The 14,172-nt window shown below is 42.4% G+C and overlaps 2 protein-coding genes across 2 annotated transcripts in view; both read right to left on the bottom strand.

Annotated features, from left to right (window-relative positions):
• Window positions 1–229: 229 nt before the first annotated feature.
• On the bottom strand, window positions 230–5,346 carry LOC126412466 (myogenesis-regulating glycosidase-like). The gene is made up of 3 exons (XM_050082078.1): window positions 4,943–5,346; window positions 2,439–2,595; window positions 230–562 (listed from the first exon to the last, which is right to left on the bottom strand). Exons 1-3 carry the CDS (start codon window positions 5,216–5,218, stop codon window positions 363–365), a joined length of 633 nt encoding a protein of 210 aa, XP_049938035.1. The 5' UTR covers window positions 5,219–5,346; the 3' UTR covers window positions 230–362.
• Window positions 5,236–14,172, bottom strand: part of LOC126412465 (myogenesis-regulating glycosidase-like) — a 241,730-nt gene continuing 232,793 nt past the window's right edge. The window contains exons 3-4 of the mRNA XM_050082077.1: window positions 10,232–11,220; window positions 5,236–5,368 (exon numbers count right to left, since the gene is read on the bottom strand). Of these exons, the coding sequence (XP_049938034.1) occupies window positions 10,304–11,220 (917 nt within the window). The 3' untranslated portion in view covers window positions 5,236–5,368; window positions 10,232–10,303. The remainder of the gene's footprint in view (window positions 5,369–10,231; window positions 11,221–14,172) is intronic.

The following is a 14,172-nucleotide window of genomic DNA, read 5'->3' on the forward strand; positions in this document are numbered from 1 at the left end:
AAAAAAAAAAAAAAAAAAAAAAAAAAAAAAAAAAAAATGTTGTCCGCAGTCATTTGTCTTACAGACGGACAGGAAAGAAAATTAACTTTTCGTGTTCTTGAAAACATACCCATATGGTGGACTTATGGCAGGCAATATCGATGATGTTGAATACCGAGAGGTTGGAAGTGTGTCATTTCTGATTCTGTTTTTATCTGAGAGTAGGTCATCTAAATGAGGACAACACAAATTTTTCATAATGCGTTTATCTAATTGCAGCCAATAAAACTCAGTTGAAGTGTTTTAGTATTACACTCTTGTACTTATTAGTCATTTACAAATGTACCACAACGGAACGACGTTTCGCATGCAGCCAGAGAAGCCTATGAGGAGCTGATCCTGGTGAAGTAGGGCAGAGTGTTGAGAGGAGCAGGGTATTTGCGGAGCCAGGTGGGGCCCTGTATGGTGGGGTGCTCTGGGTCGGCCTCGTCCCTCCAGGTGCCCTTCGGCAGGTAGATGTCACGGCGCACCGTGTTGCGGTGCAGCACCGGCGCCACCAGGACATCTTCGCCCAGCAGGTACTCTGCAGACAAAGGAAACCAGGTGTCACATGGCTGTGCTTTAACGGTACTTATGCTCAGTTGTGGAATAAATCTGCAAGGAATGCAGCAATAACGTCCAATGCTCAGGAGGAGGAACGCCGCTTATGAGTTCATAATTCTTCAAAAGTTGTTATTTGTTCAGGTATTAAATGAAACCCTTAACGCAATTTTAAGCTACAAACAAACTTAAACATATGCGACTAGTATGGATGGTTTTCTCAGCGGCTCGCACAGAGACCTTTTGTTCCACAGATGTCTCACTGTATCAACCCAAAGTAAAACAGTGGATTATCTCTGAAATCAAAGGAAATTAAAGTGTGCATAAGACTCAAATAACGCGAAATATTTACAGACGATTGGAAAAACTAGTAGAACCCGACCTCGGGGAAGATCAGTTTGGATTCCGTAGAAATTTCGGAACATGTGAGGCAATACTGACCCTACGACTTATCTTAGAAGCTAGATTAAGGAGAGGCAAACCTATGTTTCTAGCATTTGTAGACTTAGAGAAAGCTTTTGTCAATGTTGACTGGAATACTCGCTTTCAAATTCTGAAGGTGGCAGGGGTAAAATACAGGGAGAGAAAAGCTATTTACAATCTGTACAGAAACCAGATGGCAGTTATACGAGTCGAGGGACATCAAAGGCAAGCAGTGGTTGGGAAGGGAGTGAGACAGGGTTGTAGCCTCTCCCCAATGTTATTCAATCTCTAAATTGAGCAAGCAGTGAAGGAAACGAAAGAAAAATTCGGAGTAGGTATTAAAATCCATGGAGATGAAATAAAAACTTTGAAGTTCGCCGATGACATTCTAATTCTGTCAGAGACGCAAAGAACTTGGAATACCAGTTCAACGGAATGGACAGTGTATTGAAAGGAGCGTATAATATGAACATCAATATAAGCAAAACGAGGATAATGGTATGTAGGCGAATTAAATCTGGTGATGCTGAGAGAATTAGATTAGGAAATGAGACACTTAAAGTAGTAAAGGAGTTTTGCTATTTGGGGAGCAAAATAACTGATGATGGTCGAAGTAGAGAAGATATAAAATGTAGACTGGCAATGGCAAGGAAAGCGTTTCTGAAGAAGAGAAATTTGTTAACATCAAGTATTGATTTAAGTGTCAGGAAGTCGTTTCTGAAAGTATTTGTATGGAGTGTAGCCATGTATGAAAGTGAAACGTGGACGATAAATAGTTTGGACAAGAAGAGAATAGAAGCTTTCGAAATGTGGTGCTACAGAAGAATGCTGAAGATTAGATGGGTAGATCACATAACTAATGAGAAAGTATTGAATAGGATTGGGGAGAAGAGAAGTTTGTGGCACAACTTGACTAGAATAAGGGATCGGTTGGTAGGACATGTTCTTTGGCATCAAGGGATCGCCGGTTTAGTATTGGAGGGCAAAGTGGAGGGTAAAAATCGTAGAGGGAGACCAAGAGGTGAATACATTAAGCAGATTCAGAAGGATGTAGGTTGCAGTAGGTACTGGGAGATGAAGAAGCTTGCACAGGATAGAGTAGCATGGAGAGCTGCCTCAAACCAGTCTCAGGACTACAACAACAACAACAAGACTCAAATAAAGTTCCAGAGGTGTCTGATCAGTCTGTATCCGTGTCCCCAATCTGTAGCCTCTCATCTTATTTCACACTGCTTCTGCTGCACAGTGGGGTCTAAAAGAATGTGTTAGGAGGACAGTGTATTGAGTATATCGCTGGCACTGAGTGGAGAATACTTCGTGTGTTATGGTTACCAAAAATTGCGCCGAGAGTAACGAAAGCGTGTGTAAAGAAATACGGAAGTATTCTCTAAACTCGGGTACACGCAGAAGTCCTATAGGAAACCTGTAGGTCATACCTGAGTCGATGGTCTGTGCAGTGGAGTCGGTGGGGTCGAGCCACCAGACGGGCAGGTTGACCGGCGTGCCGTCCTCCACCGCCTTCTGCATCAGCTCCAGGATTCGTGGCGCGTACTGCGCGTGCAGATCGGTCAGGCTGCGGCAGATCTCCAGCGTCTGAAAAGTGGACAGGTAATCACAGTCTTGCAGTGTGATCAACTACGGTGAAAGAAACTGTTCCAATAAATTGAGGATACGGCAGTGACGATTAAAAAGATTTTTTTTATGAATAGGAAGAAGTAGTGGGGCGGGGGGGGGGGGGGGGGGAAAGAATGGAAATAAACGGTGTATATTATGTGAATAATATACTCCTAACTAACGAGGTTCTTTTGAATTCAATATAGGACTTCTGTTCCAGTAGAGTAATCAAACTGGCGAAGCAATTCTTAGCTCTGGAAACAGCTTGAACCATATTAAATGCACTTTATCTGATTTCCAACACGTTCTGCGAACTACACCATAAACTGTCAGTTATTTTTCAAATAACTCAGCTGACTTGGGTGAACGAAATGCACTACTGGCCATTAAAATTGCTACACCAAGAAGATATGCAGATGATAAACGGATATTAATTGGACAAATATATTTTACTAGAACTGACATGTGATTACATTTTCATGCATTTTGGGTGCATACATCATGAGAAATCAGCACCCAGAAAGACCACCTCTGGCCGTAATAACTGCTTTGATACGCCTGGGCATTGCGTCAAACAGAGCTTCGATGGCGTGTACAGGTACAGCTGCCCATGCAGCTTCAACACGATACCACAGTTCATCAAGAGTAGTGACTGGCGTATTGTGTCGAGCCAGTTGCTCGGCCAACATTGGCCAGACGTTTTCAATTGGTGAGAGATCTGGAGAATGTGCTGGCCAGGGCAGCAGTCGAACATTTTCTGGATCCAGAAAGGCCCGTACAGGACCTGCAACACGCGGTCGTGCATTATCCTGCTGAAATGTAGGATTTCGCAGGGATCGAATGAAAGGTAGAGCCACGGGTCGTAACACATCTGAATGTAACTCCACTGTTCAAAGTGCCGTCAACGCGAACAAGAGGTGACCGAGACGTGTAACCAATAGCACCCCATACCATCACACCGGGTGATACGCTAGTATGGCGGTGACGAATACACGCTTCCACTGTGAGTTCACCACGATGTCGCCAAACACGGATGAGACCATCATGATGCTGTAACCATAACCTGGATTCATCCAAAAAATGACATTTTGCCATTCATGCACCCAGGTTCGTCGTTGAGTACACCATCGCAGGCGCTCCTCTCTGTGATGCAGCGTCAAGGGTAACCGCAGCCATAGTCTCCGAGCTGATAGTCCATGCTGCTGCAAACTTCGTCGAACTGTTCGTGCAGATGGTTGTTATCTTGCACACGTCCCCATCCGTTGACTCAGGGATCGAGATGTGGCTGCACGATCCGTTACAGCCATGCGGATAAGATGCCTGTCATCTCGACTGCTAGTGGTACGAGGCCGTATTACCCTCCTGGCGTTGTAAACTTTCCTCATGTCAGCACGTTGTAGGAGCCGCCACCGGCGCCAACCTTGTGTGAATGCTCTGAAAAGCTAATCATTTTCATGTCACAGCATCTTCGTCCTGTCGGTTAAATTTCGCGACTATAGCTCGTCATCTTCATGGTGTAGCAATTTTAATGGCCAGTAGTGTATTATTTTTGGCCAGTTCAGGTATATAAATGCGTGGTTCACAGCATATAAGCAGACACTCATATTATGTAAGGGAAGTTTTAATAACTGTTGAGTTATGGAATGAAATTTCCCTGGTACAAATAACAAGCTGATTAGACTGAGTAAGGATAAACTGTCGATCAATTATTGGCCTTCGTGTCTTTGATTTCGAAAAACTTTCTACTTATTGATTCTACTTTTAAGGCGAACGACAACGTCGTCAGTAATGCAAGAAGTGTTTTGAAGTAAACTGTGGAGAGAGCGTGCTTCTCAGAAAAAAGTGATATTGTGTTAGGAACGGAGGGCTACTGACTTAGTGGCACCTGCGATACCATTGCTTCTCGTGATTCGGCTGCGGATAACCCTTCCCTAGTACCTAAACCGTAAAAAGAGTTTGAGAGAATAAGTAATCAGGAATTTATCTGTATTTTGCAGTTCTAAGTTATTTATGAAAATTTTACATATCGTTGTATCACTCGATTATATGTGGTGCGATCACGTTGAGAAACTCGTGTTGCTTCTTTACAACGGTGTGTAATATAGTATGCTTTCTACGAAATTTTACAACCCACACAATGGTCTGTTGCGATCACAGCATTGTCACAATCTGTAGTGCCCTACTGTTCCTCTTTAAAGGTATTTCATTTCACTTATTTATCTAAATAAATCATTTATATACTTGTTTGGGATCATTCCTATCTGGACAACGAAACCGAGTAGCCCCCCTTTCAATGAATGGACCCCGTATCCCACACTGTACGCACCTCGTTGTCAAAGTCCCACGGTGTGAAGGAGTACTTTACGACCGGCATGAAGACACTGGCCTGAAGCCAGCGCACATACAGCTCGGACCACGTCTTGCTGTTGCCGCCGCCCACCATCTCCCCGATAACGAAAGGGTAGCCGACCAAGTTGAGCTGCAGCAGCTTGGGTATCAGCGTCTTGAAGCCGTGATGGTTGGTCCAGTCGCTCCTCATTTTGTCCATCACAAAGTAGTTGGGCAGCTGCTGGTTGTCCACGCTGGTCTCTATCTGCACCATGGGCCCAAACTGCGAGATCACCTTCGCATACGCGTCGCTGAAGGCCACTGGGTTTCGCTCTATGGGCTCTACGGTGGACGGCGTCGGCAAGAAACTTACCTCGCCATAGCCAAAATCAAACGAGTCGATCCCTGACTCGTTGCGAAGCGCCTGGAAACGTTACAGAAAAATATAACTCTCATGTAATACAGAGGATTCATTGGTCATATAAACAAGTTATGTTTTATTGTCTGGAGACTAATTATCGAGAACAAGTGAAAAATTTTTCCTTAACGACATATATTATCATTGCCCGCTACACCCTTTTGATATAGAGGTAGCAACAACATTAGCAATCTAATTTGACTTACATTATTAATAGTATTGTACTTAAGATACCGAACTAATACACATACGGTTCATTATATTCTTACAACACTTTCGTAGTGTTCAAAATCATATTAAAAATACTCAACCCTCGAAATTTCTCCTGCACTCATGCTGAAGCATTCAAGTAAGTGTATGTAAATATGTATGTGAATATACAACATACATAGGCCTTAATTACGACAAGAGGGTCGTAACTATGATGTAATTGACACGTTCGAAAACTGAGTATGAAACATGAACATAATTAGAGAGTTTCAGATTATTTTATCATACCTCTTTTCCTAGCTTTCTCATATCTTCGTATGTCTGACTCATCCTACAGCACAAGAAATTTTAATGTTTGAAGGAAAACAGATAACGTGGTCTTCTGAAATAGAAACGTAAGTACCGCACGAGACTAGAAATCTAGGATGCTCCAGGTTACCACTGTGTAACCGAAGGTATCTTTTATTAGAACCAATTGTTGCAGATTTTGGATGGAAGACACTGGTTTGAATGTTAACGGAACAAGATAAGAACGTGCTGTTTCTATCAAAGTTGATGCTACGAGAATTGGGGCTGACAACTAGCGTGAGATATTTCCTAATATCGAGTCTGACCTCCTTTTGCCCAGTGTAGTGCAGCGACTCTATGCAGCGACTGTACGTGGCATGGACTCAATAGATCGTTGGATGTCCCCTGCAGAACAAATAAGCCTTCATGCCTCTATAGCCAACCACAATTTCGTAAATCATAGATCGGTATTCTGTGCACGATATGACATCTTGGTTATGTCCCATAAATGTTCAATGACATTCATGTAGGCCAAACTGAATGACCAAATCATTCCCACGAATTTTCCAAAGTAATGTTCAAGCCAATCACGAAAAACAACACACGATGCGTTGCTATTAGCAAAAGCACTCGCATCTGTGGTCTGCCGACAAAATCAATTAAAGCCAAATTTCGCGACACTGTCCTAATGGATATTTTCGTAGTACGTGCCGCAAGACGAATGGAAAAACTGGTAGAAGCCGACCTCGGGGAAGATCAGTTTGGATTCCGTAGAAATGTTGGAACACGTGAGGCAATACTGACCCTACGACTTATCTTAGAAGAAAGATTAAGGAAAGGCAAACCTACGTTCCTAGCATTCTTAGACTTAGAAAAAGCTTTTGACAATGTTGACTGGAATACTCTCTTTCACATTCTGAAGGTGGCAGGCGTAAAATACGGGGAGCGAAAGGCTATTTACAATTTGTACGGAGAGCAGATGGCAGTTATAAGAGCCGAGGGACATGAAAGGGAAGCAGTGGTCGGGAAGGGAGTGAGACAGGGTTGTAACCTCTCCCCGATGCTATTCAATCTGTATATTGAGCAAGCAGTAAAGGAAACAAAAGAAAAGTTCGGAGTAGGTATTAAAAACCGTGGAGAAGAAATAAATACTTTGAAGTTCGCCGATGACATTCCAATTCTGTTAGAGACAGCAAAGGACTTGGAATACGAGTTGAATGGAATGGACAGTGTCTTGAAAGGAGGGTATAAGATGAACATCAACAAAAGCAAAACGAGGATAATGGAATGTAGTGAATTAAGTCGGGTAATGCTCAGGGAATTAGATTAGGAAATGAGACACTTAAAGTAGTAAAGGAGTTTTGCTATTTGGGGAGCAAAATAACTGATCATGGTCGAAGTAGAGAGGATATAAAATGTAGACTGGCAATGGCAAGGAAAGCGTTTCTGAAGAAGAGAAATTTGTTAACATCGAGTATTGATTTAAGTGTCAGGAAGTCATTTCTGGAGGTATTTGTATGGAGGTTAGCCGTGTATGGAAGTGAAACATGGACGATAGATAGTTTGGACAAGAAGAGAATAGAAGCTTTCGAAATGTGGTGCTACAGAAGAATGCTGAAGATTAGATGGGTAGATAACATAACTAATGAGGAGGTATTGAATAGAATTGGGGAGAAGAGAAGTTTGTGGCACAACTTGACCAGAATAAGGGATCTGTTGGTAGGACATGTTGTGAGGAATCAAGGGATCACCAATTTAGTACTGGAGGGTAGGGTGGAGGGTAAAAATCGTAGAGGGAGCCCAAGAGATGAACACACTAATCAGATTGAGAATGATAGAGTCTGCAGTAGGTACTGGGAGATGAAGAAGCTTACACAGGATAGAGTAGCATGGAGAGCTGCATCAAACCAGTCGCCGGACTGAAGACCGCAACAACAACAACAACACGTGCCGCTTGGTTTTCTGCTGATATTTTAGACAGTGTTGCTTGTCTATTAGCACCGGCGACTCTATCCGAACTCCACAACTCTCTGTTGCTAAATGAGGGTCGCCGGCCACTGCGTTGCCCGTGGTGACAAGGAATGCCTGATATTTGGCACTATCGGCACACTGTATACACTATGCATTTGGGAATGTTGAATTTCCTAAGGTAATTCCCCATGCACGTGGCTTCGACTACCATGTTAATCCACGTCGTGTGGCTATAATCACGGTGGAAACCTTGTAACATGAGCCGCCTGAGTACAAATGACAGCTCCGCCAACGCATCGACCTTCTATACCCTTTCTACGCGATAGTGATGTCATTTGTATATGTGCATATCAGTTTCCCATTGTTTTATGTCCGGTTGTATCTATCAATGTTCCAACATGACAGTTTCTCGGAGGTAACTATAGAAAAATTACACAAAAATGCGTTGAACTGAGCAAAAGTCAAAATAAGTGAAAGGGGCCACTGGTAGAAATCTGTACACTAGGGAATCCGGCATAAACCAGCGTAAGCAGCAGTAATAATGCGAATTAAATCTGAAACATGCAACCCGAGAATAAGAATTGTTGTGATTGCACATGAGACACGTAATACAGGGTGATAAAAAAGTCAGTATAAATTTGAAAACCGAATAAATCACGGAATAATGTAGATAGAGAGGTACAAATTGACACACAAGCTTGGAATGACACGGGGTTTTATTAGAACTAAAAAATACAAACGTTCAAAAAATGTCCGACAGATGGCGCTTCATCTGATCAGAATAGCAACAACTAGCATAACAAAGTAAGACAAAGCAAGGATGACGTTCTTAACAGGAAATGCTCAATATGTCCACCATCATTCCTCAACACCAGCTGTAGTCGAGTCGAGGAATAATGTTGTGAACAGCACTGTAAAGCATGTCCGGAGTTACGGTGAGGCATTGGCGTCGGATGTTGTCTTTCAGCATCCCTAGAGATGTCGGTCGATCACGATACACTTGCGACTTCAGGTAACCCCAAAGCCAATAATCGCACGGACTGAGCTCTGGGGACCTGGGAGGCCAAGCATGACGACAGTGGCGGCTGAGCACACGATCATCACCAAACGACGCGCATCTGTCGGACATTTTGTGAACTATTTTTATTTATTTATTTATTTATTTTTTGCTTCTAATAAAACCCCATGTCATTCCGAGAATGTGTGTCAATTTTTACCTCTCTATCTACATTATTCCGTGGTTTATTAAGTTTTCAAATTTATACTGACTTTTTGATCACGCGGTATATTGCGATGGTGCGAAAATTCGTAGCGTTCATCCATAAGTTTCATCATATACATATAAGAGTGGCTTTAGTCCTGAATTATGTATTCTCCTTCAGTATTTAGAATAGTCTGCCAACGGTGGGGTAACTTTTCGATTACGCGACTGTAGAAAAAAACTTTGTTTTGATGCGAAAAATTTGCCAATGTTCGCGGGGCAATTTGGTTTGGAAAGGAAATTTCTTGAAAGTTGTTGGATAAATAGCGGAAAAGGTGAAAAGCTAGGGCGCCAGGTCAGATAGATAAGATGGGTGTGGAATGACTTCCCAACACAACTCCTGTATAGTGCTTTTTGTCAGCCTAGCACAACATGGACACGAATTATTTTGGAGTAGCATCACTTCACGCAGTCTCCAGTGTTGACAATAAATATCCGGAGTAACGGTTACATCTCGGGGAAACAATTCGTAGTACACCATACAGTCGCTTTCCCACTAGATGCATGTTACTATTTCTTATGGATGGACGCAGGCTTTTGTACGGGAAGTTGCTGATTTGTTTGTGTCAACCATTCCTTTTCTTTTTCTTATATTAGCATCAAGACACCAGTTACGATACAGCATAGGAATGGTCGGTGTTGTTCACTATTCAACCGATGATGAGCAAGCGGAGGTGCACGAATGGCCACACTCTGATCTTTGTTATTTTGCCTTAGAGCATGGGATACCCATACACCCGATTTTTGAACCCTACCCATTGCATGCAAATGTAGAACAATGATGCAATTATTACAGTTGACAGCAGTTACCACTTCTCGAGTACAATGACGTTTATAATTGTGGATTAGTGCGTTTAAACACCTAAGGTCGCTCTGAATGCGGCGATCCTCCTGACAACGAGTAAACCATTTTACTGCCGGGCTCTGTCCTACAGTATTACCCTCACACGCAGCGCAAATTTTTCTGCCCGCTTCCGCAGCTGTCACCCCTCAACCGAACTCAAACAGAAGAATATGTCGTAAATGTTCCGTTTTTTCCACTTGAGACTTCATCTTCTAGTGCTCACAGCTCCACTCACCAAAATGTTAGGGTAGTTACTGTTGGTGTAAGACTAACATTAGTTTGCGTTTGTACTCACCCACAGTCGACTGGTCCACCAAGTCACTGCCTCAGGATTGGTGAAGTCGACAACACCGGTGACTCCATGGTATCAGCGCGTGATGGTGCTGCCGTTCACGTTGGACACAAGGTAGCCTTTCTTCACGGCTTCCGAATAGTACGGCTCGCAGCCTCGGTTCAAAAATGGGTGAACCCACAGCGTCACGCGGAAGCCCAGAGAGTGTAATTCATCTGTGAGAGCCCGTATGTCCCGGAAAAGGTTTGGGTCGAACGTGAGGCTGCCGTAGCAGGTCTCCCAAATGTCGTCTATTTCGATGTTGCTGTTCTTAAATCCATTGGCGATTATCTCGTTCGCCAGGTCCCTCACTAAAGAGTCGTTGACGCCGATGTCGTAGCGCGCCAGTGTGGCCCAGACCGGGTGGGTGACCATGCGCTCGTCTGGGACTCCCGCCGGCTTCCCCAGGTACTTCTGGACTGCGTGTTCGTGGGCCTCCCTAGCGTTTCCGAATGAGCAGATATCCCACTGTAAAAGGTTGTCTGGTCGGTCTTCTGGGTAGGGACTCTGGTTCTTGGCCGTGAAACATAATGCATCCGGTGACTGATCTGTGTTTTGGTCAATAAAAAGGGGAACGTTGGAATGGACGCGTACGAATCTTCCATCGGAGAACAGCCAGTAGCGTGTAGCGATGCCTGCATAGTGCGTCTGGTTGGTGACGAACGCGTAGTTGTCATACGTTCTCTGCTCAGTCAGAAAAACCTGTTTGGTAGACTCGGTACCGCCGTAAATGTGGCTGGTGAGGTGGTTCTGGCAGCTTTTGAGAACCGTCTTGGGTGTGTTCACCCACTGATAGACACCGAGGCAACGGCCAGCTCTGTCTTGGCGCTGGATGGTGATATTGCTGTTACCAAAGTCAAAAACTTCTCCATTAAAATATCTGACATGGCGTGGTGTGGAAGAGCGACTAGTGCTGTCTACTGGGATGTACGCCAGTTGTATTTCAAGACCATCTGCAACATACATATGAACAGAACAATATAGACATCGTCAGTGGAGGTGCATAATGCAGGTACTGTAAACAAATACAATAAAAGCCGTCTGTAGAATACTGAAATAACAAACCTTGATTAAGGGGAACACACCCTGCCTATCTAACCCATGTTCATTTAGGCAAGTATTTGACCAATTTCTGAGAAAAAGTATTTGATGCAGGACCTTAATATTTTTACTGCATGCTACATGATGCCAATAGAGTCAACTGTACTAAAATCTACTTTATCCATTTTATAGTTGTTAAGAAATACTTTTTTAAATTTATTGACAATAAATATTAAGTTTTTTCTGCAGAAAATATTTTTTTGTGAACTTCCTAATGGGGGAACATTAATGAATGTAGTACCAGAGGTGGACTTGTATGTTATCAGAGTCTCTGAAAATTTCATACATTTATCTATGATAGTTTCTAGTATAATGTGGCATATGTACTGAAAATTTTAGTTTGCTGGAAATTGACTTTAAAGAAAAAACTTTTGAAATTAGTTACTTACAGTAATTAAAAGTGTACTGCTGCATATAATGGCCCTTCTTTGGCTTCTAGCAGGTCTTCCAGCTTCCTGGATGTTTGTCTTGCTTTCTTGGTCATATTAGATGCACACCTGTCTGCATCGGCTATCCTCATTTCATCGCAGTGTTGCAGCCCAGTGATCATATTTTCACCAGGATTCATTCCCAGCTTTTTCAGTACCCAACACTGTCCAGTATTAACGCAATTGAATGTAATAACAGCATAATGAACTCCTAGTTTCATTGTACGCCTGCCTACAAATACAGTTTTAGGAAGGCGGTTCCAAATTATGCTGTTGAAACATTCATTTGGGTTCTATGTCTGCCCATGCAGACATTTCCTTAGGTGGTCAGGACGAGCCAAGTCTCGGAAAATAGCAGCAGGAAGAGAATGCTGGTGAGAATAAGATTCTCCAGTTGCCTGAGCCCTATTGTGTTTGCACCACGAATTTTCTCCTGATGGACACAATCCATGACATGGCTTATCATGAGTAGAGGACTTATGGAAGAATATGCCCCACACATCTCTCTTCATTGCCTCCAGATTTTTTTTATTTCTCCTAATTTCCTGCCCATAGTATACCTGCAAGTTTTTTATTTCAGTTTTAGTTAACTGACAATGTTTAGTCAACAGTTTTCCATCTTCTAATTTTTTTCCTCTTATATCAACAGTTATTTTTCTCAGCCTCGTTCCCAAACGTTTTTGAACATGGCCTAAACATTCTATTTTGCTAATAATGATATCTCCATATGGCTTAGAGTTCACGACAATGTCGTATGACTTACTGTAACCATCGCCCAAATATTTTGTGTACCGTACCCCGCTTGTTTCTGCGGAGCGATGAAATATTTATTGTACTCCATGAACTTCCATACCACCACTTGTTCCTCTAAAGTTAGCCACACAGTTGTGTTCTCTATGTTCATTGAATTCACAAGATTTGCAATATTTAGAAATTATCTTCACATCTACCACTTTACTGGTGTCTACATTCGTGGCAGTCACTACTCCATTCAGAGAAGTATGTCCTCTTTTCTGCCAACTTCCATCAAGTGCAAGTGCAATTTCCGAACATCCATCATTTTCTTCCGTTGCTTTCCTAGCAGCCAGTTTCATGCTTTCCTCACTGACCTCACATACAACTTTCTCTAATATTGCAGTCAGTTTTTCATACTTATTTAGTAGATGATGTAAGTTCATCAGCGAACAAAATGTTCTCCCAGCAGCCATGTCCATGCCAGTGGATCGTAAGGCATCCACTAATCTGGTATTGATTTCATAAGGGCCACTTGCACTTGGTTTTGAAGAGCTCATAAATGAAATCACAGCTGAGCATTTAGTGCAAATTAAATCCAAAGTAATTGCAAGGCCTTTTCTCCCACTGGCACTCACACTAATTTTCACTCTCTGTGACTAACCGCACTGTCTACATTGTACAAACTTAGAAATTACATCTGATAATATTTTCAAATTTGTTACAATGTTACTGCACCTCTTGTCACTTACAGTAAATGCATTGCAACTGTCTTGAAATGGTGAGAGCTTCTTTGATGATGCACTTGTTGAAGAATTACAATTAGGCACATCATTGCCAGGCGACATAACATCTTGTACAGAAAGCTTTATAAACGTGTTTCCTCTAAATTGTCGTTTCTAAAATTCCATTAAGTTTCGTCATCTTCAATAAACACAACAAAACACACGTAAACAAGCACTGCAAACGTAAGTATAACTACTACACGCAATCACACTTGAACAAAACTAACAGCGTGTTTGAAAGCGTATTGCTTACAAACAGCAGAAACAAAAGAATACCGACCATTGCACTACAAGGATAGCCAATACACTCGGGAGTAAACAAAATCCCTAACGTGCAATGTGGGGGATATAAAGATCTAAAATATATGCAGAAAAGAGGGTGAGAGAAACGAGGGCGTGGCACATAAACACATGTGGTAGAAAAATGCTCTTTAAATGCTGGAAAAATTTTTTTTCAGAAAAATCGTTTTCAGAGTACTTAAATAAAACATTAAGCTATCGAAATATTATGAAAACCAAAAACCGATTATTTTCCACCTGAACCACGGTGTGGTCCCCTTAAAGGAAATCGTTGCCAAAAGTACTTTATTATCCACTCACTTGATTACGACAACAAGTTACAGTACTTTCACAGTTTTCATGTCACTGGTGTACAAGTAGAAAAACTAGGGGTATTATAGGCACACAGTTTTAATCTGCCAGGAAGTTTCATATCAGCGCACACTCCGCTGCAGAGTGAAAATCTCATTCTGGAAACATCCCCCTGGCTGTGGCTAAGCCATGTCTCTGCTATATCCTTTCTTTCAGGAGTGCTAGTTCTGCAAGGTTCGCAGGAGGGCTTCTGTAAAGTTTGGAAGGC

The sequence above is a fragment of the Schistocerca serialis genome, chromosome 7 (genome assembly GCF_023864345.2).
Source record: "Schistocerca serialis cubense isolate TAMUIC-IGC-003099 chromosome 7, iqSchSeri2.2, whole genome shotgun sequence".
Lineage (NCBI taxonomy): Eukaryota > Metazoa > Arthropoda > Insecta > Orthoptera > Acrididae > Schistocerca > Schistocerca serialis.